Source organism: Squalius cephalus, assembly GCF_949319135.1.
Source record: "Squalius cephalus genome assembly, chromosome: 17".
In the NCBI taxonomy this organism is placed as follows: Eukaryota; Metazoa; Chordata; class Actinopteri; order Cypriniformes; family Leuciscidae; genus Squalius; species Squalius cephalus.
This window is the reverse complement of record NC_137138.1, coordinates 11,811,140-11,836,927: the sequence shown is the minus strand read 5'-3', so window position 1 is coordinate 11,836,927 and position 25,788 is coordinate 11,811,140. Positions and strand designations below refer to the sequence as shown.

Sequence of the window (25,788 nt, the reverse complement as noted above, 5' to 3'; positions counted from 1 at the left end):
CTTTTTCTCATTACACTGCTCTCTAGAGCAGAGGTTCCCTACCCACCCGCTCTGCACAGTTTGAATTGCTGCACCCAAATTCGCATACTATCTGTCCTAAATAGTATTTGAAATTAGAATTAGTGTGTCCCAAATTGAAGTATGTTGAAAGTAGTTTATGAGTATTCCAAAGTTACCCAGTTAGAATCCGAAGTGCAGATCTATATTTCATGTTCTTTTTATTTATTTATTTATTTGGTTATATTATTTATTTATAATATCCTTGTAATCATGAACAAGAATAATGAACTGCCATTATCACAAAATAAACTTCAAGGTCTTACTAGACCGGGATCCTGATCACCCTGTTGAGGTTTAACCGGCACTACTCAACATATAATCTGAGATATTTTTTTAAATAAAATTATACAAACATTTTTATTTTTCCACTCTGCTCTCTTTCTCCCAGCTCTTGCCTCTACCAATATTTCATGCTTTTTCTTAGACTTAGTAAATTAAAGCTCTCGTTTTTAGAAGTGTTTAGTTTTTCTACCCTCTGGCATGGTTGCGGCATTCCCTTTCATATCCAGCAGACTGCTTTAAAAACATGAAAAGTGAAAGACAGGAATTATCTTTGTTGTGGCTTTTGAGGGCCATAGTAAGGGAAATACATTTGCATGTCTTGCGTACGCATTTCAAAATATCCACCAAATATATCATGCTGAAAATTGCATTAATATAAAAATCTTTTTGAATTAGACTTGTTTTTTGTTTAATCAAAAGAATATATTTTGATGATTAGGGGTGTTACTAAGACCTGGAGAAGAAGGTGGCATAATGTAATAATCTCTTCATGTTTTATTTTGGCAGACGGATATGTGCTACTCATGTCAGTGACTTTGAGAAGTGCCTCTGAGCACCAGTATCTCAGCTATGACAGCAACGCTTAAAGGCTGTCTGCACATTTTTAGCAGCATGCCATTTTACAGACCCCTCTAGGGCACTTTTTCCACAGCTAAATCATTTTTGATCCTGTGTCCCTCTCTCTTTTTATGTACATCCAAGGCTACTGCTTCCCTTTGGTTTTTGGTGACTTAAAATACTTGAAGAAGTGAATAAAATCCACAGGCTCTTGAATATAGACTACAGACAGTATGAGGAGGAGGAGGAGACTGACCACTCGTAGAAGGATGTCGTTCTTTTTCTTTTTTTCTTTTTCTTTTTTATAAAAAGGAAGGTATTCCTTTAATGTAAAAGAGCCAATTTACTTATTGGTAAAGGCATATGCTGGTCTATTTGCTTAAGAATGCAAGTGGATTAGCTAGATTATACTCATATATTGAATTATTTGAGCTAAATAATTAAATTAATACCATAGTTGTCAGTTATTTGGCATGCTTTTGTATATTTACAGTACTTTTTAAAAAGTTTGAGTTTAAGTTCACCCAGGCGGCATTTATTTGATCAAAAATGTAAAAACTAAACTAAAAAATCAGCAATCTTTGTGAAATATTATTATAATTTAAAGGGTTAGTTCACCCAAAAATGAAAATTCCGTCAGTAATACCCCGTAAGACTATCTGTATTCTTCGGAACACAAATTAAGATATTTTTGATGAAATCTGAGAGCTGTCTCACTCCTCCATAGGCTTCTATGTTATTGAAACTTGCCGGCCCAGAAAAGTTAGTAAAGACAATGTTTAAAATAGTCCAAGTGACTACAGTGGCTCAATCATAAGTTTATCAAGCGACGAGAATACTTTTTGTGCGCAAAAACCCCCAGAAATAACGACTTTATTCAACTATTCATTTTCTTCTATGTGGGCCTCTTGAAGTGAGTTCACGTAGTGTAACAGCGCAGCGCTTCTGTGTTGTACGTCACACGCATCACACACATGACCGGCCAATAGTGAGCCTACGTTCTGACGTACAACACAGAAGCTCAAATATGTGTTAAAATGCATAGTTGGATGGACATTGTCAGACTTTTCACATTAATTTATTGTCACTCCTCACAACTTTCTCACATACAACGTGATCTCTTCACCTCCACACCTGGCTGTGGCTCTCGCATAAGTTCACTTAAGGACCAACCGAGGTGCCTGGGTATCTGCTTTTTTTCAAACCCTAATACTCCCGTATTCTCTCTCATACCTACTTTAAAAGCACAGTCTGTAATTACTGCATCTGGCTGGCCATTAGCGACGGTGTAAGAACAAACAGCAGCTCTTCCTGTTCACTTTTGTGGTGATTAAGCAGGCATATTTAAAAACACATACCTCTTTTTTAAGCCTATGAGCTGAATCTTTGTCTTTGACTGTCTGCTTCATCAATTATAGATTATATCTGTAATTAGTCTCTCCACCAATCCTAGCATTTTGTATGCAGTAACCTCGTTTATTATGTCTCTTTTAGCTGTAAAGAAAATTATCCTGTGTATTTAATCAAAGTCTTGGTGATAACAGTCTTACAGTATGAACCTTCCATTATTTCAAAAGAAAGTTATTTCATCTCATCTCTCAGTTTGTAAAAATTAAAAATGAGTAACAATGAACAACTAGCTTTTTAAAAACTTTATACTTATGTAAATGCTTAAAATACTTTTTTACAGCATTTATTAATCTAGGTTAATGTTAATTCATAAACACAGTATTGTTCATTGTTAATCATGTTTATTCATAAAACTTTGTCGATTTTTAATTTATACAACTTGTGCTTTACATTGATATTAACATTGGTTGACAAATGCTATAAAAGTAGTTTCTTGTTAGTTTCCTTGTACATAATGAATTCACTAATGTTAACAAATTGAACCTTATTGTAAAGTTACAGTTTTTCTTATATTTTCATTTGTAGTTATTTTAATGAGGCAAGACATTGCTAAAAATGCCTGTTGTTTCTAGTTTGTCCACAATACTTAAATATGATGTGTTAACATGAGAGCAATGGAAGTGCTTATCTTAGCTGTGCATATCCAGTCTTTCAACTTTGTTTTGACCATCCTCATATAACTGTAGTCACTTTATCAAACTTTGAAAATTGCCTTAATCTTAATCAAACTTTTTATAAAAAAAAATCACCTGTCAAGTTTATAATATATATTTCATCAGATTCAAATTGGACGACTACAGGGACTCATCTCAAGATCACTCATTTAACAGTTCATCTATTGCCAAAACTATGAAAAAGAAAGATCAGTAAAGAATAGAAAATGATTGAAAATATTAAAATCAGGAATGTCAGAATCAGAATGCGTAGTTTGTTTGAAAAAAAAAAAAAAAGTTTGTCAAAACGCTTTGAACGATGTTCACTAACCCGGCAAAGTTTTTCAGTTGGATTGTCATTTATTCTCTTTTAGCTCTGCTTCTCATAAATACTACCATGTTTTGTGCACATTATTTTTTGACAGACATCGATGTCGTGATATTAAAATGATGTGGATTTAAAAACAGATGGACCGTAAGGTAATAGTTATTTATTTCTTAGCCAGCTTGTATTCAGTGAAGTGATTGATGCCAAGGAGTGTGTTATGTAGATGCTTTTAGTTCTGATATTTCAACCGACCGCCAGCCTAATGTTTTGAAATGCGTAATAACGTACGTAAGGGGTGAACTGTTTGATTTTTGGGTAATTATAAAATGGGCTGGAGATGTTCTAAATGCTTTTTGTGTAGTTAATTATACTCATTTTACGGAAGTTTATTTCGTGGCTTAAATAAAATGCATATTACTCAGAGAATGACATGTTTGGCTTGTCAAAATGTCAAATTCATTTTTTTTTTTTTTTACCGGGAAAGAAGTGGTTTGGATGCACAGTTGTTTTTATTGTCTCTTATAACAAAAATCTTTTATTTAAACCCATGAAAATGCTGATCTTGTTGTAAATAATAGTGAAAAATCACTTTTTTAACACTGTTGTTCCATTAATTACCCCTTAGCAGATTTTGACTAGAAGGGTTTTAGCAAAAATATGAGCTTAACATTTTTGCCTTAAGTCTAGCCCATACAGCTCCATTGGAAATGCATATATACATGTTTTTAGTTTGTTTTTACATACAAATTGAGAGATATCTTTCTCTTCCTTTCTCTTTCTCATTCTCTCCCTTATCTCTCACTCTCTTCAGCTACTAGCCATCCTTTTAATTGTCATCCTTAACAAATCAACACGCATTTTTATACCTCAATTAGCTCTGTGCTTGCAGCTCGGAAGGCACTGTTCGTGTTCTTGAGTTACTTACGCCTGTTTTTCTTTGCTCAGTCTGCAGTACTTCAGCTCACCTTTGAAGAGGTGAAACACCAGTCACCCTGCTTTCTTTGTTTGCTTCCTTCCATTGTGTTTTCCTCTGGGGAAATGAACCTGGATTGCACCTCTCCTCCCTCAACTCACCCTGCTGTCTCTTTTTATTCCAATTTGTTTTGTGCCCTTTTTTTTATCCAGTGTTGTAATAGTGCCCTGCTGTGTCATGTCGGCAGTGGATTCGTCAGATAACCCAGCCATCCTCGGGCCACTGCATTGATGGTTTTATTAGTGGAAATAATCAAACTGTTCACAACACAAGACCTCCAGCAGCTCATTTAGACTGATTAACTAAAGGAACAGGGCCAGCATCTCTAAAAGAGTCTAAAAGAGTCTTTAAAGCAGGATATTACTGTTGATGTTCTTCTCGGTCTCTTGATTTTGTTGTCTTCCTCTATCTGGAGAGCACTTTGGTTCTACTTTTGTTCTCTAAAAACTGTTTTTGTATTCACTTTCTGCATTCTCTGCCACCTTAACTTTTAGTGAATCTTTACAAGTTGTTACGAAAGCAGTTTTGCCACTGCTCAGAAAACATTATACTTGCAGTAAGACATTTTTACGTTGGAGTTTTCTCTCTGTTTGATGTCAAAGTTCAGTTCGGTTTGCATGAAAGTTACTTTCTAAGTTAGGATGTGAGAAATCGCACTGAGAAAGTCTTGAAGATGCATCTTAGAAAACATTCTGGTTTAATTTACCCAAGTGATGCTCGTCTCTGAAGTAAATGCCTTAGGTGGGCAGCCTGTATTCTTTGCATCTTGGAAGCAAGACAAATGCAATAAGCATGTAGGCAAGACAACCATTTGCTTTTGCAAAGGCACATTTTCTTACAACATGTAAATTGGCATAACTTTTATGTTTTAACACATAATTCTATCATGTTTGTTCTCATTTTTCATCTTAAGATATGAATTGAAATGTAATTCAGTCAGTTGAAATATCGGAGCATATTCAAATAAGAACTGTTGCTTAAACATTTATTAACATTGTTTTCTTGCAGTTTTAATAGCGGCATATACCTAATGTTACAAAGAAAGGTGTTAAACAGCATTTTGGTGTGTTTTTATCTTTTGTTATATTTGCTTGTTGTTAATAAGTCATTTACAGCTTTATCCCAGGTTTTTTAGTGTCATATTTTCTTTAAAATGTTCTTTGAAAGGTTAACAAAAGGGATTTCTTAGTTTTGTTTGTTCACTTATCACGGTGTAAAAAAAAAAAAAAAAAGGTTAACCTTTTCTGTTGTTTAACAACTATATTGAGAAAGTTAAACAATCAAATTGCATGTCATTCTTCAGCGCTTTTTTTTTTTTTTTTGGTTCAGATTTTTTATTCAACATAGCGTATGTAGGTTTCAGTCCTGTACCAAATAGACAAAAACATGTCAAAAAAAAATTCAAGCGAACAATATATTCCTGTTTTTATTCCTTCTCCTCCCAAGTTGTTACTTAGCAACCGAGCTAAACAGCTGTCGCTAGTATTCATGGTGGAACTATGTTGATGGCGCAACCGCACCGCTGTTCGGAACCAATTAATACAATGTGATGTCAGGGGATTGGGGCGGAAATGTGAACTCAGAAATCTGAAAATATTCTGAGATTTAGTACATTGTGTGAAGAGAGAAATTTTCTTAGTGAATAGTCTGATTTAACAAGATCAACTTCAGAGTGTATTTAATTATGCGTATATCATATTTTCTTAGAGATGATGGCAGTTATATTTCCTATAGCATCAGAATCTCTTTGTAATCCTTCATGAGAGACACCTGTCATTTTACTCTGAATTACAGCATTCTAACTCTTCCGTAGGCACATTGCTCATCCGTGGTTTGCTTTTGTAGAGCTACTTCCACATGCCATGGTCCATCAGCATGCATTTCTTCTGCTGACTTTACCCATAAACAGGATTAAGGGATTATTGCCTTTATATGAGAGAATGAAGACATTCAGTATGGCACCATCTCTGCAGGGGAGAACGTGTTTAAGAAAATCTAGGAAATGTTGCTCTGAGGGGGAGTCTATACAACAGCCCTTGATTTGTTATTGATGTTCATTTGATATTAATTTGGTGATATAAGTTGACAACAGAGGTCTCTACCGAAGGATTCTCTGGAAACCACAGCACACTGAACTTCACGTTTTTCGAGCCGAGCAAACAGGCGGAAACAAATACACTGCTCAGGAGAGTGCTTGTAATTCAGATCAGTTTTTTTCCTCTAGGTAGTAGTAGTGATGGGAATTTTAAGGAATTTAATGATTTTGCTTCCAATTCTGCTTAACGTTTCCGGCTCCTAAACGGCTCCACTAACAAATCTTTTTTCAACTTTTGAAAAACCATGACATAATTAATACTGAATATATTGAACCATATAATAGCCCCCTCTATTTTGTATACATGTATTAATTATTGTTGTTGTTGTTATTTTTATATACATTGCTGTTTTTTTTATTATAATTGTTATTATTATTATTATTATTATTATTAATAAATTATATATTATTATTTATTAAAATTATTATTAAGCAGTAAGCAGTTAGGTTTGAGGCTCATTTGTTTTCATTTTATTATTAATTAGAAAGCAGTGAGAATTGAGGCTCATTTGTTTTAATTTTCTTTTTCTTGTTTTTGCAATGGATTCATTAAAAATAAATGTGTGATTATTTTGTGTAATGGAGATCTTTCTTTCTTTCTTTCTTTCTTTCTTTCTTTCTTTCTTTCTTTCTTTCTTTCTTTCTTTCTTTCTTTCTTTCTTTCTTTCTTTCTTTCTTTCTTTCTTTCTTTCTTTCTTTCTTTCTTTCTTTCTTTCTTTCTTTCTTTCTTTCTTTCTTTCTTTCTTTCTTTCTTTCTTTCTTTCTTTCTTTAATGTATCTGAATAAGGTTCTTGAAACTGGTTCTTGTTTCTCAGCACTAAGTTGGAGTACAGGCTACTCTGAAACATTCTCTCTCCCCACACAGTGTCTCTCTTTCCCACACAGTGTCTCTCTTCACTTTTTTATCGAGTGTCTGGCCACAGATCCAATCTCCCACTTTAATTCCTTCATCGTGTCTTTCATCTGTGGGTGATAGATTCTTAACTGGGTTTAATGTCCCCCTGACCCTTCATCTTACCCAGGGCTACAGTGAGGATCTACAGACACTTCTTAATAGAGCTGTAAAATATTGAAAACTTCCATTAGGGACACTAAACTTTTAGAATCTCTCTCTTTTGTCCTCTCACGTTTTTTTCTTTTTCTTTCTTGTTACATAAAAAACCCGGCAGCGAGATTTACATTGGATTATCACAGCATGTGTGATTCTCTTTATTATTTGTGTCAATACCTATTACCGTACAGCAGTGTAGAATATTCATTTTTTACTCTTGCGCTGACTCAAACAAAAGAATAAAACACAAAGATTTGGGTCAGTAAGATGAAAACAACAACTCATTAGTGTGGGAACACTGTACCTCATTAAAGTGTGGAGTTTTTCACCATAAAACAGTGTGGAGTCCAGACTTCCATGTGTATTGAGGTGGAATTAGACATTTTGAGCATGCAGTCTGCTGGCAGATGGTTGATAAACGAGAGCATCATGCTTGCATTGCTCTCACGCCACACGACCGTGAAGGAGCTTGTCGTACTTTCCCTCTGCTGTAGAACGTTGCTGAGATTATACTCGTCCATCAGCGTTGCTTCCAGAGTGATTCTCAAACCCTGAATCTCATCCTAATAGAGCTCAGGCCAAAATCCATATAGCAAGTGGGAAATGCTCTTCTTTCTTCTCTTCATTGTTTAAAGGTGACGTAATGAAATTTCTGAGGCATACATCATAGTTGCAAAAATAATTATTGTTTCCAAACAAGGCATACTTGTATTTGTTTCTGCATGTTGAACTGGAAGTGAAGAAAGATTTTTTTCTCTTATTGGATGGATGGATGGATGGATGAATGGCAGGAAGAATGAAGGTTAAAATGGGAGAAAGAATGGCAGGAAGAAAGAAGGGTAAAATTGATGGAAGGATGGCAATAAGAAATACTGGTAAAATGAAAGGAAGGATGGTAGGAAAGAAGAAAGGAAGGTTAAAATGGAAATAAGGATGGCAGGAAGAAGAAAGGCTAAAATGAAAGGCAAAATAAAAGAAAGGAAGGAAAGATTGCAGGAAGAAAGAAGGGTAAAATGGAAAGAAGGATGGCAGGTAGAAAGAAGGGTAAAATGACAAAGCAGGAAAGACTGTAAAATATCAAAGGAAGGCAGGAATGAATGTAAATTGTCTGGAAGCAAGGCAGCAAAGAATGTAAAAGGGTAAGGAAGGAAAGACAAAACAAAAGCAAGGAAGGGAAATAGACTTCCAAATCTTCATGTAGCCTGAACTCTTTCTGTTTCCCCCTGTTCATCCCCATCTTCACCTGTGAAACAGGTACATTTAAGGAATTACTGGTTCAGAATTACCACATTTTCTGTACAAAGAAAGTCCTTTAAAATGCTGTCACGCTTTTGAAAGAGCCTTTGTCTAAAAATTGAGAGCTCAGGATTTTCATCCTTGAGCTGTCTGCAAAGTAAAGTAACTTTGTGTCTCTCTTCTCTGTCTCTGTTCCTGTTGTCCCGGCTTCACAGGGTTCCTTGCTTTACAACAGTGGGGGGGACAGCACAGCGGACTGCTCTTCTGACAAGCAGCAGAATGATGGCAAGCTCCTTAAAGGTAAGGCAGCTCTGCGCTCCATGATCGAGCCCCCCACCACCTGACCTCAGAACATCCTTGTCATCCACATTGACATTTCAGAATGTCCTCATGCAGCTACGTTACAACACTGTCCCATGTCTCTCCATCTTTTAATTACTCAAGCTAGGGCTGCACGATTAATCGCAATGAATGCGCACGCGATTTGGCATAGGCTGCGATTATTTTATGCGCAGTTTGTCAGTGCAGCACGGTTGATCGGTAGTAAATGCTGCTCCATCTGAAAGCCAGAGGGCGCTCTCACACAGACACGCCAAATATGCCCCACCGCTGAAATACGATAAAGCACATCATTCCAGGAAATCCCTATCAGGCATCATCGCTGTAGCGATTTCAAAACAATCGCTTTGCGATTGCATGTAAATTGCGATTATTCGTGCAGCCCTAGCTCAGGCTGTTTCACTTAGCATTAAAAAAATACTGACCCCTCTGTCTCCACTGATGTTCATTTAGAAGAGCTATTGGACTTAATGATCATGTCATGTGTTACCGTAATTACAGTAATTGTGCAGTAGACTTGTGCTAAGTGAGAAAGGTTAAAGACATTTACTAAATAAAACATGTCTATTATCACCCACTGCCCAGCGTCTTTTGCACCTATCTGCTTTGCCATAAAGTCAAAAGAAAACGACCTTTTACCTCTGGAGAAGAATCGTGTGCGGCTGGACGACGACTCTGATGAGGATGGGATGAAGGGGGAGGTACAAGAGGGAGTAGAGTTGGCCATAGGATTGGTTGAGGCAGCCAGAGAGCCGCCTCAGCCTCCATTGGCTGAGGAGAAGAAACCTGGACTGTCCTTAGAAGAGCAAGAGGCCAAACAAGGTAAATCAAGATTTTTTTACTTTAAATTTTAGTTCACCCAAAAATTAACTTTCTGTCAGCATTTACACACACATGTTGATCCAAACTCAGTGGAACTCTGAAAGGTGAAAGGTGAAAAGGAAGGAAGTTCAGGAAATGGGAATGAAGGAAGGTCAGGAACGGGGAAGGCAGGAAGGAAGGAAGATGGAACATAAAACGGGAAGAGGGAAGGAATGTTGGAAGGAAGATAAACTGTAAAACAGGATGAGGGAAGGAATTTTGGAAGGAAGATAGAACGTAAAATGAGAAGAGGGAAAGAATGTTGGAAGGAAGATAGAAAAGATAGAACGTAAAACGGGAAGAGGGAAGGAATGTTGGAAGGAAGACAGAACGTAAAAAGGGAAGAGGGAAGGAATGTTGGAAGGGAGATAGAATATAAAACGGGAAGAGGGAAGGAATGTTGGAAGGAAGATAGGAATGAAAGAAAAAAGGTAAGACAGGAAAATTGAAAAGGATGGATAAATCAAGGATGGGAAAAGGGTTGTTAGGATCAATAAACTGGAAGATTTAAGGAAGGTAGGAAGGAAGAAAGAATGAAGAACAGGAAGAGGGAAATAATGTTGGAAGGAAGAATGAATGAAGGACAGGAAGGATTAGGAAACAAAGAACAGGAAAAAGAAAGAGAAAATGAGGAACAGGAAGAGGGAAAGAAGAAAGTATCAAGGAAGAAAGAATGAAGGATTGTAAGAGAAATCAAAGAGAGCAAAGAGAAAGTGAAGGAAGAAGAAACAGAACTAGAAGAGGGAAATAAGGAAAAAGGAACAAGGAAGGAAGAAATAACTAAGAATGAAGAAGGAATAGATAGGAAGAAATTAAGGAAAGGAAGCGGGAAGGAAGGAAAGGAACAATTATGGGGCAGTCATGGCCTAGTGGTTAGGGAGTTGAACTGGTAACCCTAAGGTTGCTGGTTTGATTCCAGAACCGGTGGGAAATGACTGAGATGCCCTTGAGCAAGGCAACTAACCCCTAATCGCTCCACACAAAGGCTGCCCGCTGCTCTGGGTGTGTGTATCCACGTTTGCAGTGTGTGTGTGTTAACTACTCACTACTCTGCTCCTAATGTGTGTGCATTAACTTGGATGGGTTAAATGCAGAGGTCAAATTCCAAGTATGGGTTACCATACTTGGCCGTCACGTGTCACTTTCACTTTCACTTTTCACTTTCAAGTAAGTAAAGAAAAAAAATGGAGGATAATATTTTAATATTATAAATAAATTATTTTATGGTGCTCTTTTTGCCATTTTCGAGCTTGAAAGTCTGAAGTTCAGAAGTTTCATAAGTAATTCCTAATTGAAATAAGCCCTTGTTTGCTGTTTTCAAGGCTGTTCTTTTATAATGTTCATAAAAATTGTTCAAACAGAAGAGATGAGTCAGTTTGTGGAGTATTACAAAAATAACTCATGCTGATTTCCTTCACTGTAATTGTTGCATCTCAAATGTAATTTCTCAATGGCCAGAAGCTTAGAAGCCAAACATATTTTACTGTAACAAGATAATAAATATTGCGAAACAAACAGTAGTTTATCATGATCTCATTCAGCCAAGAGTTACCGGATTTTGCTCCACTTCTCGGACTTCTTTGTTCTTTTGACCCTCAGAGACTTTACATAGTGAGATGATCTGATTGCTGTCACATCACCATGACTGGCATCGCATTCAATTATTTCGGCGAGGGCCAGGGCCGTAATGTAATAGATCTGTCCATATGGACCATGTGCACCAGCGGCAGTAACTGTCTCCCATAATTAAGAGGGAGAGTTTCACACAGTTAAAACAAGCAGGACACCTCTCAATCAAAGATACCGACAGTGTCTTCACAGGAAATGAGACATGCAGGTGTGCATGAGAGATTGAAAATGTGTTTCAGTCATGGCCTAGTGGTTAGGGAGTTGAACTGGTAACCCTAAGGTTGCTGGTTCGATTCCAGAACCGGTGGGAAATGACTAAGATGCCCTTGAGCAAGGCACCTAACCCCTGGGCGCTACACAAAGGCTGCCCGCTGCTCTGGGTGTGTGTATCCACGTTTGCAGTGTGTGTGTTAACTACTCACTACTCTGCTCCTAATGTGTGTGCATTAACTTGGATGGGTTAAATGCAGAGGTCAAATTCCCATACTTGGCCGTCACGTGTCACTTTCACTTTTCAGTCAAGTCTCTTATGCTCTGCATTTATAGCTGCAAATCAACACATCTGATTTGATATATTATGATATAGTTTGGGACTCACATTTAAGTTAGAATTCATAGACAATCTTGCCATTTGCCATCCATATCCATTCAAACAAGTTTGAGGTCTACAGCCCCAGTACTAATTTACTCTTATTAAATGGAAAAGGGTCGAGACAGGATATTGTTCAATATTTTATGTTCTATGGAAGACAGCAAGTCAAATGAGTTTGGAACGACAATGAAGGTGAGTAAATGATGATAGAGGTTAATTTTTGTTTGAACTATTCCTTTAACAAGAGATACACATTTTGTTCTAACATGTAGGCTTTGCATTGGTTTTCTTGTTCCTCATTAAAAATTAATTTGTTTAAACCTTATCAATGACACCGGACTGCACATGGCAGACTCTCCGTCCAAACGCTGAGCAGTAATGCTCCTGGAACGCAGGGGTAATTACAGTAATAAGACCAGATGCCCAGAGGAAGTTTACTGTGCGGGGGAAGTGAAATAAATGGCACTGCAGCAAAGAAGGCCTCGCTCAGTGGCAAACTAGCTTAGATTGCATGACTATCGACCCATCCGGACTGGAGGAACATAATCTGTATTGATGAGCTGTTAAAGAATCACAGATGCACAATTCAGCACGCACTCAGTCTGTTTTCATGTGTCCGTCTATTACCTTTAGTTTATTTACTGAATGGAGTGAGTTTGTGTGATCATGAGTGAGAGTTTTATTGGGTCGACTCTCTGCTGTCTCTTTTGCGGTTGTGTGTTGTGAAAGCTGAGAGGCAAAGTATTTACACCCCTTGTGTTTCCCTCAGAAGCTTACCTGTTTATGTTGCAAATTGTAGTTTCAAAAGGTAGCCTTATTGGATTTTGTCAGTGTTATTCGCAGCCTCAATTGCTCATTGACTTCTGAAGTGTGTAGATGAGAAAATATGCGAGAGAAGGACATTTGCAGGAAAAAGCAGACAATTACTTCAGTCGTTGCTTTGAGAAATGCCGCAAGAAAATTGCAGGTGTTAAGTGCTGGGGTTGCATTGAAAGTGCTTGTCACACATGTAAAGTTATTGCAGTCTTTTATCTAGGGTTGAGCACAAGCGCTCAGAAAAGATAGAATGATTAGTTATATAAAAACAAATAAACTACATGGGATGATTTGTTTGCAACTTCAATGCAACTCTTGTTATAAGAACTACTGTTACAAAAACTATACGTACTAAATGTGTCAAAATAGCTCATCATTTTTAATTCTGTACATTTCTGTACAATTTAAGTGATACCTTGTGGAATAGATCACCTCTGAAGGAAAACAGTCAGTATTTACTCACCAATTTCTTTCTCAAGTGGAACACAAAAAGGGATTTATTTTATTTACATTCTATCTTTTTTAAAATTATAATTATCATTTAATTTTAGTTTAAATTTGAGTAATTTTGTTATGTGCTTTTGACAATTTTGTTATTTCTATTTGCTATATAGCTTTATTTTTGTTTGAGTTTTAGTCAATTGTTTAAATCATTTATTATTTTTTCCAACTTATATATATATATATATAATTTAGAACAAATTAAAAATATAATATTAAAAAAATAATTATATATATATATATATATATTTAGAACAAATTATATATTTATATATATATTTATTATTATTATTATTTTTATTTTATTTTATTTTATTTTTTATTTTTATTTTTTTTTACAGATTGAAATTTATTTTTCACTGAAATGTGGAGATCTGCCCTAGATCTCATGATAGAAGTGTCAGTGTCCAATTTGTGAACGTGCCATATCAGATCTTTTCAATGAATTTGGTGGTTCAGCTAGCAAAATCGATTTAAATGATTCGTTCATAAATTGATCTGATCTGGTTCTCACTGAATCAGCTAAAGACTTATATTGTAATATTGTACAATTAATATGTACAATTCTTTCATTTTCTTTCCAGAACACATCTGAAATGGTTTTAAGAGTCTCTGCTCGTCATTTCATTGTGGTTTGTCTCTAAGCTCCCTCATTAAGGAGATGGCACAGTCCCGTGCATTAATAGAAGACTAGGTTAAATCATAACAGGTGCGAATAACTTGTGATTTTGAGCTTCACTGATTAAGGAACATCTCTCACAAATTCCGTTTCTAACTCTGTCTCTCGCTGCAACACTTAGTATTATTTTCTCAAAATGACGTAATGGAGATGCCTCTGTTCTCTCTCCAGTTGTGTTTGTTCCGGAGTTGTATGTGATTGTTCGTGGCAGGGGACCTATTTTTAGTGCGAATGCTGACAGGGCCCTCTACTTGTTCTTGTATAATATAATGACTTGTTTTTTTCCCCTCTTTTTCTTTTGTTATCGCTGTTCCCATGAACAAAACTTGAAAAATTATACATGAGTACACTGCCTACTTGAACTAGATAAATTGAGACACTGTCGACTATTATACAATCAGTAGCCAGTCAGCCTTTAACACCTAAGCAGAGAGTGAATGTTATTTTTATCGTGTTAAATGCGAAACATTAAAATGTGACGCATCGTTATCTTGTAGCTTTTTAAGCTCTATGCAGATTTTATGAGGCACGCGGGCTTACAAAACCATGTAAGTCACGAGTGACCTCATCTAGAAATACTTTGCGTTTGCGTACTCACTGCACCTCTGCATGCAAGCTCACTCGCACATGCTTTTAGTTTTTAGAGCATATGGTGTGTATCAAGACAAATGTGTGTGTCTGACCTCTCTTCCGTTTTCTCTTCCAGCCAAACAGAAGCTGGAGGACCGGTTAGCAGCAGCAGCGAGAGAGAAACTGGCCCAGGCCTCTAAAGAGTCAAAAGAGCGGCAGCTTCAGGCTGAGCGCAAGAGGAAAGCCGCCCTCTTCCTGCAGACCCTGCGAGGGCCGGAGGCTGAACTCAAGCGTACCGAGGAAACTGCTGCTGCGTCTGAGGTTTGTTTGTGTGTGTGTGTTTTCCAGCATTGCCCATCTACCTCCACATATACCTAGACAGCCTCTGAATTCCAGCACTACACTGTGGTCACCTACAATTGTTGCTTTGAAGAGCTATTTTACCTGATTGAACCCATAAAAATGTGTTTTATTGGTATAAATTAATGTATTTAGGTTGATTTGGTGATGCTAAATAATATTTTTTTGATACGAATAAAACTAGTTATCTTTTTTCAGAGCAATATGCACTGAATTGGAAGTATGTAGTTGAGACTAATTTCATTAACATTTAAACGGACATGTTGTAACAGACTAGTCTAACAAACCCCCAGAACACACAGTCTGTATAAGCAATCCTTTTAAAAATAGACTACTTAATCTATGAATCAAACAGTCAAACCCCATACTGAATGGCACTGAAAAATAGGTTGTACATGCACCTGTGCTTGCATTCACTTAATCACCGTTAGACAGTGTAGGCATATTTATTGCAAACTCAATATCATAAACAGAATTCCTCAAATAAAAGTTAACCAAATTAAGTCAGCAAGTCAAGGTATTGTTGTTTGTTACCACGGCCACCTCTTGTACGTCCGTATTTGAATGCACAATGGCAAAATCGCAAAAGAAAAGCTTAATGTGTACCAACAACTATATATTTTTTAAAGGGTTAGTTCACCTAAAAATGAAAATGGTCCATAAGACTTTCGTTCATCTTCGAAACACAAATGAAGAGATTTGAGATATTATGAGATATTTCTGTCCTTCCATTGACACTCTACGCAACTACCACTTTGACGCTTCAAAAAGTTCATAAAGAGTGGTTTAGTCCAAATATTCTCAAGAGACTCGACTTAAGAGACTTTATATGAGGAATGGATTTAATTTATATGACGAAACAGATATATATCGAACATATTTTTGGGTGAACTAACCCTTTAAGGGTATTCTATTTGTTAGGATATTGACATGGAATCTGTTGTTGTTAAGTGAGTTTTATTCATGTTTTAAAATTGTATAAAATGGTATTATCCCTCATAACTGGTAGTTTAACAAGCGAATAAGCAAGCTTAATTGATATATGCCAGTTTTATATATTGCCTACACAAAACTTTAGCCAGTATTTTCGCATTTGTTAAAAATATAAAGCAAAACATGAATGTCCAGAAATAAAAACAAATGTAAATGACTAGTCTTTCCCATGTTGACTAGCCGCAGCAGTATGGTTTAGTCCTGCGTATTCCTAATGTGTAGAACATACTACATCCACCATGTTGGCATTGATCTTTGACTTCTGCTGTTCATGGTAAAACAACTGCTGTTTTACCATGAAGAACGAATTTCTTGCTAACTATAGTGCTTACGCTTGAAAAGAGCTGCCCACTCATCGTTTTCGCTTTCATTGCATTGCTTGACATGCTTGCCCAGACAAAAATGTCGATGTTCTTGCTCTGCGCTTCAGAATCATGCACCGTGCTATCACGGTTGAAGATCTGAGTGTTTTTATTTCATCAGTCAGCATCACATCAGGACTTCTGCTCAATAACGCTGCTCTGGTTTCCTCACGGTTTGTTTAGTCAAGTCCCCCTGTAAAGAAAAGCAACATAGTTTATTGATCCATCAATCTTGTCTTGGAAGAAATGCTCATAACTGCACAATGTTTCCTGACAGCCAGTTTTTCAGCATTCTCTGGGGGTCAAATGTAACTTTGCGTGTTGACAGAACAAATGAGATTAAATTAGAATGTATATATGTTGTTAATTCTGTCCCAGCTGTATTTTTATGGATTTTGAGGAAGGAGTAGTTCCTCATTAGTTGTGCAGACAAAGCTGGTGTCTCCCAGGAAAAAGGTCTGTTTGTATGCGTTTATCTCGTGTCAGCCCTGATGATTCCTGAATGTCATTTTCCATCGAAGCTTTGACTAAAATGATCAAAATGTCCTCTTTACTTCACCAATTATGTAACCTGCTTTTCAAAAATGTAGGCTCAGTAAGATCTTTTTGGAAAGAAATTAATACTTGTATTCAGCAAGGATGCATTAAATTGCTCAAAAATCATTTATTATGTTTATATTACAAATAAATGCTGTTCTTTTGAACTTTCTGTTCATCAAAGAACTCTGAAAAAGGTATCACGGTTTCCACATTTCAACATGTATAAATGAGACATGTTAATTGAGCTCCAAATCAGCATGTTATAATGATTTCTAAAGATCATGTGACACTGAAGACTGGAGTAATGATGCTGAAAATTCAGCTTTGCCATCACAGGAATGAAATTACATTTTAAAATGTATTAAAATAGAAAATAGTTTAAATTGTACAAATATTTAATAATATTACTGTTTTTACAAAAAAAAAAAAAAAGTCAAATAAATGCAACCCCTGTCAGCTAAAGAGACTTCAAAAACATAAAAAAAATCTTAGTGTCCAAACTTTTAAACGTCAGTGTACACCAGTACACATTTCATTTTATAATATAAAATACTAAATAGGTCAAATTCACACAAAATAGAAAATTGTCATCATGTACTCAACTCATATGACTTCCTTTCTTCTGTTGAACATAAAAGAAGATATTTTAAAGCTTGATACAAAAGCACCATAACATCACCATAAAACATGCTGGGACGAATAATGACTTATTACAAACGCATGAGTCGCACGGCCCAATGTTATGATACTTGCGTTATGATGCTTTTTTGGATCTTGATAGCTACCTAGTCTCTATTTGTAGTTTGAGCAGCATGAACGTTTTTTAAAATATCTATTTTGATGTTCAACAGAAGAAAGAGAGCCATATAGGTTTGTTGAGACATAATTGACAACTTTACCATTTTTGGGTGACATATTCCTTTAAAGACACATTTATTTGGGACTTGACGCTGTGGCTGTGTTTCTCTGAATATTGTGTACGCTGTCTGCTTAGAGTGTTTTTTCAGCAGGTGTTTTTGAGTTCGTAACCATGATCTTCCTCCAACTCTCGCTATAATGGCTGACGCTGCCTGTGTGCAGCTCATATTTCCCCTGATCTTCTCCGCAGGCTGCAAACACAGTTTCTCCTCCAGAAAGTTTGTACTGTTGTGTCCACGGAGAGAGAACGAGAAAGGCATTGTGGAGAGACACTGTTAGGAAAAGTGAGAGAGTAGGAATGTGGTAAAGACTAATCTCGCCGATTGTCTCCACAGGCGTGTGGTTCAGCTCCACATTAATGAGGCCAATGAAGCGTGAAATCAGAAGAAGCAGCTGGTGGATGCAGGACTGCTTCCTCTGGGCTTTTACCTGAGTCTCTCGCTCACATATACACAACACTGCTCGTACGTTCCCTACATCTAATTCATTATGAATGTCCCTTCTTCTTCTTGGACACCCAATTACTTGAGCGAGACTTCTTATTTAGTTTCCAACTTATTACTTTGCTTTACCCAAGGCCTGATTTTAGATGCACCTTCGAATAGCTTACAGCAGTTCTGTCATTCACCCTCAGGAAAGAAACACAGACAGTCTGGCTACTCAGGCACAATGCAAGAAAGTGACGTGCTAAAAACTTTCTCTCGCGTCTAAATCTTTTTTTTGTCCTAACCAGCTGTCCACAACATCTTTTGCCTGAATCTTTGTCCCAAATCTGTGAATCTATTTAGTTTTTTTTTTGCAGTCTAAACAAGAAACAATATAAACAAAAAATAGATATATTCTATTTATCTCTGAATAATTTAATGTAGTTTTTTCTGTTCTGTGATTTTGTTGTTGTTGTTTGCTGTTTGAACATTTGGTCCAGAAAATCAGCTTTTAAAAAAGTGTGAACAAATCCTGTCACAAATTGGTGGACAAATCCTGTCCTGATCTTTTTCTTTTCTTTTCTTTTTTTTCTGGTAGCCATTTATCACTGTGAAATCTCACTGGTCCAAACTCCTGCTCCTCACGACTGTACATTAAACATCAAATATCTTCTGATTGGTTGTGCCTGTCACGTCATGTGCAGTAGTTTAGCATTTAGTGTGAAAAGACAAATTGCTTGTTGCTGGAAACTTTGCATTGTTCTTGGTTCGGACAGGGTGGGATGTTGTTCCTGTCTAAATGCCTGAAGTCCGAGAGCTGTGTTGTGTTTATTATTGTATTGTTATTGTCCTAAAGGCCTGATTTATGTTTATGCAGGCGTATTTGCCTGCCTGTAAATATGGATGTGTTCTCCCTTTATCTGCTGACTAGACTGTTGAACTGACTTAATGCCTCCAAGGATTTTTTGCTGTGTCTTCAATGCAAATCTGTGCGATTGGTCATCGATCATGACTGCTGTATCATCCTCGGCATTGCCTCACCGTTACCTTTTTCCATTTTTTTTCCGGTGACTCAGGAGTGGTAATGATTTCAGTCGATTTAAGCTTAATACCAGCTGTGATCTCTGATGGAGCCAGTTGCCAGCATCGATCTTTTCTTCCTTTACCTTTTTAGTGATAAGTAGTGATGGACCAAAGTGAAGAGTCTTGGCAGAAAGGGAAAATTCTTTGGCACTGGGTTGAAAATTGAAAATGCTTGTTTTAAATTAGCCTTTGTTTGGAAAAATTATTCAAATTATTTTATATTCAGTTGGACTGTCAATTCAATAATATGGAGGCTCCAACAACTTTTTTTTTTTTAAACTAAATGTATTAATTAAATTAAATTAATTTCAAACATTAATAATGCATTTAATATTTTACAAACTAAAAAATCTAACAACTTTTTGCCAATTTTGTTTCATTTTCAGTATTTCATGTCACTGTTGAAAATAGGGTTTTTATTTTTATGAAACATCACAGCGTGAACGTGAACTGGAACCAGCGTAATTATAATGTTTCCTTGAGACTGATTAGTTTACTAGTTGCTCACGTTCCATTGACTAATCAATTTTGAAAATAGGTATGTTATGCAAAATAGAAACAAGTTTTGTAATTCCTTTCTGGATCTTTCCGCAGGTCTCTTAGATGAGAAAACAGCACAACTGAGAGACTGCACAGAGCTCCCTCTGTGCTTGCAGCTCTCAACATCCAGATATACAGCCTTCGGTGATTTACTGATTGCTATGGCAACAAAAATCAAATCTAGCCAATTCAGCATGCATCAGGTCATGTTCCCTTGCTTTTACTAAACCAAGGACGTGCTACAATGTCTGTATATTCTTTTAATAACTGCAAATAGCTGCGTTTACACAGAACTCTACAGGGGCTAGGGTGGGCATACATTTTTGCGTTGTTGAACCAACAGCCGTCTCGTTTCATCCCAGCTGGCCGTGACTACAGCCCTGTTTGATCAATAAGAGTTTTCTGTTTCTTCTGGAGATAGTGTAGAGTGCTTCTGGCAGAGCTCATATTTGTAGCAGTTCATCTCTTGTTTGCTGGCGAACACGGTCGTGCCACAAGATCAATGAAAACAGAGAAAATAAAATAGCCTTGATCTGCACTGCTGTGGCAGGGGTTAGGAGGTTAGATTTAGTGTGACTGACAGGAGCGCTTTATAGTGGAAATAAGACCCTGCTAATTGTTTGATGTTTAGCTACAACCTTTCATCGCACTAAATGCTCTTTGGCAGGTCTCTCTCAGAAAATGCCAAGCTGACACGGGAAATGTGGACAGTCATCTGTGCATCCAGGTGGCACACCACAGTGAAGCTTAGCAGAGTCTCTCTGCTTCCATCAGCAACTTCTTACATATTTCTGCAATGGTTTTATTTCTTTTTTTCAATTATTCAGCTCATTCTGTTTTATTTTATATCATTTTTGTATTCATTATTTGTATAATTTGTATATATTTTTATTATTATTTTATCCAGTTTATTTCCCATTTTTATTTTATTATTATTTTTTAATTTAACTTTCTTTGCCTTTTCCCCTCATTATTAATATATGAGACTTTGAACTGGAAAAAAATGTGTATGTATGTAAATCAGAAAATAAGCAAGTATCATGCATAATGGAAACTAATATTAATTAAAATTAGTTAGCTAGATAAAATAATAAAGATGAATATTATTATTATATTTTTAATGATTCTTTTTAAATAATAATTAATAATAATAAATGACTACTTTTATTTTTATTACCTTTTAACTAATCAAGGAAGTCACTTTCCAAGACTTTTAATTGTTCTTTCTCACACATAGACTCCTGTTAATATTGGTTTTTGAATAATAGTTTATTAATAATTGAATAAGCTAGAAAGTAAGCAAGTATAATACATAATGGAAACTAAAATTGATTAGTTAGTTAGTTGAGCATAAATAATGGACAAAGAACATCTGCCTAAGCGCAGTTTATATGCAACTGTTTCTCAGTCTGTCCAAAGCTTTGGTTGGAATTTGTGAAAATATGTGTATCTGAATCGATAAAAGCTGATACAGGGATGCGGTTGTCCAGTTTCAGCATTTTGTGCAATTGTTCTCATATTTACTGCTCTTAATGATTGGAATCAAAGCAGCCAAAGACATTTATTGAATTAGGATGGGAGAGTGAGAGGGAATAAGATCAGGACATTCAAACATGCATTTAGTTTGTGAGCGCCTAAAGCTCAACATGCATTTTTTTGAGTTTTTCACTGTGACCACCATAATGTTGTGATGAATGTCAATATTCATGTTTGTTCATGATCATTGTGCGATTTTGTTCAAGGCTTCAGACACGCTGTGATTTTGAAACTGTTTTCTCCTGATGGCGTCGGTTTTGTCAAATAGTCTGCTGTGTTGTTTGCGTTTGCATTTGCTCGAGTGAAGTGATTGATAATGTTTTAGCTTCTGTACAGCTGAAGGAAAATGACAGACTGCTTTTCGAAAATGGAAAATTCAATATTCAGGAACATTTGTTGTTGTTTATTTTCTTTTCCCATTTTAGGTTAGCCCCTATCCAAAATGCTATTCTTTAAGCACAGAATTCAGACATAGAATGTTGTCTAGACAAGCATGATTAGAAATATTATAAAATAGTGGTTTATGTATATATAATATTATAATATATATATATATATATATATATATATATATATATATATATATATATATATATATATATATATTTATTTATATTTATTTATTTATTTTTTTCCCACATGCCTAAAAATTTATATAAGCAATTCTAGGCTAGGTGACAACAACGACACAAGCCTACATGCTTGAAACTGTCAAAAAAGTTTGGTTCTGTTTGTGCACTGACAGTTGCATCTCTCGCTTGTTTGCTTGTTTACAATTTGCTATATAGTGAATTCCATGTTGTGACTGATGATATGCAGTTCTCAAGGAATACAGTCTCAAGTGTCGTTAGTCCACTAAACATGTTTTTTGAAACGGACAACTAGAGTTTGAGACCCATGTTGAGTCTGGAGGCTGCCTTTAAGCACTGCCTTCATGAAAGAATTATGATATCAACCTTAGCAATTCTGTGTTCAAGATCTAAAATAAGACGAAAGACCGAACCTGTGAGTCAGCTTGCGTCTTTAGGAAGCGTCGTAGAAAGAACATGGCAGCCCTCAGAAGAGGACTGGAAGAAAGAAAAACACTAGACAAAGAAGAGCACCTGTGTCTGCATTGCTCAGCTGCTATTTGCAGTTTTACAGACCTTCTGTGCAACAAGAAAAGCAGGTTTTTCCTGCGTTTCTGAGAGTTGTAGCCAGAGGGTTTGAAAATCAAAACAAAGTGAGCATGTCACGTCATGTACATCAAAAGAATCCGTTTGGAAATAAAATATTTTTTTATTATTATTTATTTTTTAGTTATTGTATTTTATTCACTTCATTCCAATTTCTTATTTTAAATCTTGCTAATTTAACCCTCTGGTAGTGTTAGGCCATTTTTAAAATTCTAGATTTTATTTATTTATATATGTTTTAATATTTTTACTCCATCTGAATGGTACAGAACTTGGCAACTTTTGTCTCACTTGCTATGTGAACACACAAAATATTTTTTCAATATTGTTTAGTAACATGAAGTGCCCTCAAAATACTAAATATAAAAGCAAAAATATAGTTGCATGCATGGTATTTGTTGTTTTATGACTGAGAAGCCGACAAGTGTAAGCCCCAAATGAACAGAACCATTGGATGTTCTGCCATTATTTTTGTAATCCTGTTGCAACAGTTTCTGTGTATAGTAGTCCAAAAAACAGTCCAAAATACTCCAAATTAGCACTTTGGAAAAACTGCTAAATCAGTGCAGTGCTTTTCTATGCTTCACTGCCATTGAATGTTCTGCCAATAGCAGTACATCTTCAGGAAGGAAACATATGGTTTGGGGTAAGCGTCCTCTGACCACTGTTCCAGTGTCAGACATTGGCATGTTTACTGGCAAAAAAAAGCATCCAATCTAGAACAAGACAGAGATTTGTGCTTATGGATCTGTCTGTCACTATGAGAGGGGTATCAGGACAGCTAATCCTGTAGTTGCTCTATATAGTGTCCGTGTGCAACCTCACGCCTCTGTGCTCTTTTCCTTTAAACAAATAGTTTGTCCGCAGTGTAATCCCCCACTTAACACCCACAGCCATGCGTTCACTTAGCATTGATTGATGGACTCAGACAGATTACGGTTAAAAAGACCATAATCCTGACTAGAACTGACTAACCTTCATTGTGGCTCTCTGGTTTTCTTCTGAAGTGGGCAGTTGCTATAAGGCAAACTAGTTTAAATAGCTCTGATTGCTTTTGGACCCGTGGCTTAGTGGATCGCCAATGGACCCTTTTCACAGAATGTGATTATGCATTTAAATTGTAAATCTAGCAAGTTTATATATATAAATATATATTAGTGCTGTCAAATCGATTAATCGCATCTAACAATAAAGTTTGTGTTTATATAATATATGTGTGTGTACACACACAGACAGGAGATTCACAGACAGTGCGTCTGTACCGCACTTAGTTCTCTTTTGTGTCTTGTCATGCTTGAATGGTTTAAAAGCATTTGCATGAATAAGAGCGTGATCATATATGTAACGCTTGTTAAAAGATGATGGGGAAAAAAATGGATGCTGCATTTAATTAAACCGTTTAATGCATTAAACTGAAAAAAAAGAAAATCGCATACATTAACAGCCCCAGTTATACTGTATCACTTTGGGATTACATTTCAGAAAACTAGTTAACGCTTCTGTGTGTGAGTTTTTTTAAGGGTGACATCTTTCTCTCTTCTGACCACTGTAATCAATCGTTCTATTTTTTTACTTTCTTGGAAAGTCAAATAAACGCTATGGATTTTTATTTTGCTATTGGAGCAAATGGTAACACAAAAATTATTATTAATTTATTATGTTTACCCAAGTATGACGACTCCCGCTTCTGAGAACCCTGGAGATGTGAAATGGGTCTATTGTCTGTGACGCGTCGAGCTTGTTGAAGCCATGTAGGTTTGAGTTGGAAATTAAATAAAAATAATTGACAAAAATAAGAATAACTTTAATTGTACTGCAGTATTCTTAAAAAAAAAATAACTTAACACTTTTTTGTTTGTTTTATTGTGTGACTTTTTTGAGAAGGCGACTAATAAAAACAGACAGTGGCGGAAGAAAAACCTACTATGAAATGGAGGACCTTTTTTCAGTTAAGGCAAATCATTTACTAGAGCCATCCTTTTCCCTGCTCATAGTCACAAGACAGAATTAAAAAGGGGAATGGAATCGATAGACCCAGAGGAACTGAGGCGATCTGAAACTTTTGAGGCTCTCTGCAACTGTGCCTGTGCTCGCTCTAATTAGTTTATACATAAATCCATGGCAAAGATTAAAGAGCCCACTATAACTTTTATCCTGACCTAAATGGAGTAAATTGGCTACGGATTAGCTCTTAGCAAAAAGAAGAATTTTTACCTCGACAAAGACCTTGTTTTTACCAGTGGATCGTTTGTCACAAATCCCAAATGTCATTCAAAAGCGAGAAACTTCTTTTTAAAGGGATAGTTTACCCATAACTGAAAATTCTCTCATCATTTACATCCCCTTTTTAAACTTGTTTGACTCAAAAAAGGAGTTATACACTCCATTTAATGATTCCATAAAGAACTTTTTACATTCATGGAACCTTTCCATTGCACAAAAGGCTTTTTATAGTGGAAAAAGGTTAGATTAAAATGTTTTTACATATTTAAAAAAACAAGGTTCTGTTTCTATAGAATGAAAGTGAATGGTGACCATTGCTGCTTTTCAATATAAGATTTTTAATGAGACGTAACAACGTAAATTTCTATCTGTTGTTTATACAAAGTCTTCAGAAGACTCAGAATATAGCAGAAGAGTCACATGGACTATTTTTATGATACTTTTGTGTTATTTTTTTCTGCACCTTTGGTCCCCATACACTGGAAGTGGATGGGGACCAAAGGTGCAGAAAAAAATAACACAAAAGTGTAGCTCAGGCATTCTGCTAAATACCTCTCCACTGAAGAAAGGAAGTCATGCGGCTTTTGGATTGACTATGAGTAAATGCTCAATTTTATAGCATTTCTACTCACTTTTTCTCTCTCTCCCATTCTTGTATGGTTCATTGAAGGGCTCAAATTGTGCATGTGCAGATGATGTCAAAGAGAGGTTGCGTCAGTCCCTGGTGTGCTGGCATTTTAACACTGAGCTCTTAAGACTCAATAGCAATATCAGCATGGCTGCGTTTGTGTTTGCATGTGTCAATGCTTTTGTATTTGTTTATCTGGAAAACTATATATTTGCTATGCAGTCTTAAAATTTCCACCTCCTGGCTCGCTGGGCAGGAAAATTTAGATGTGTCTCAGGTTTTCACTCAGTATGATTTCGAGAATTACTCTGGGTGAATAAATAAACAGGTGGCATGTAATCATTAAAGCCATATTTTTCACCTTGAGTGTAT

At 36.1% G+C, this 25,788-nt stretch overlaps 1 protein-coding gene across 2 annotated transcripts in view; it reads left to right on the top strand.

The window, feature by feature from the left end:
• The window catches only part of sfswap (splicing factor SWAP), an 83,235-nt gene that overhangs the window by 33,752 nt on the left and 23,695 nt on the right, over window positions 1-25,788 (top strand). For both annotated transcript variants that reach the window (XM_079898420.1, XM_079898419.1), the window contains exons 11-13: window positions 8,862-8,946; window positions 9,571-9,807; window positions 14,770-14,954. In XM_079898420.1, the coding sequence (XP_079754546.1) occupies window positions 8,862-8,946; window positions 9,571-9,807; window positions 14,770-14,954 (507 nt within the window). The remainder of the gene's footprint in view (window positions 1-8,861; window positions 8,947-9,570; window positions 9,808-14,769; window positions 14,955-25,788) is intronic.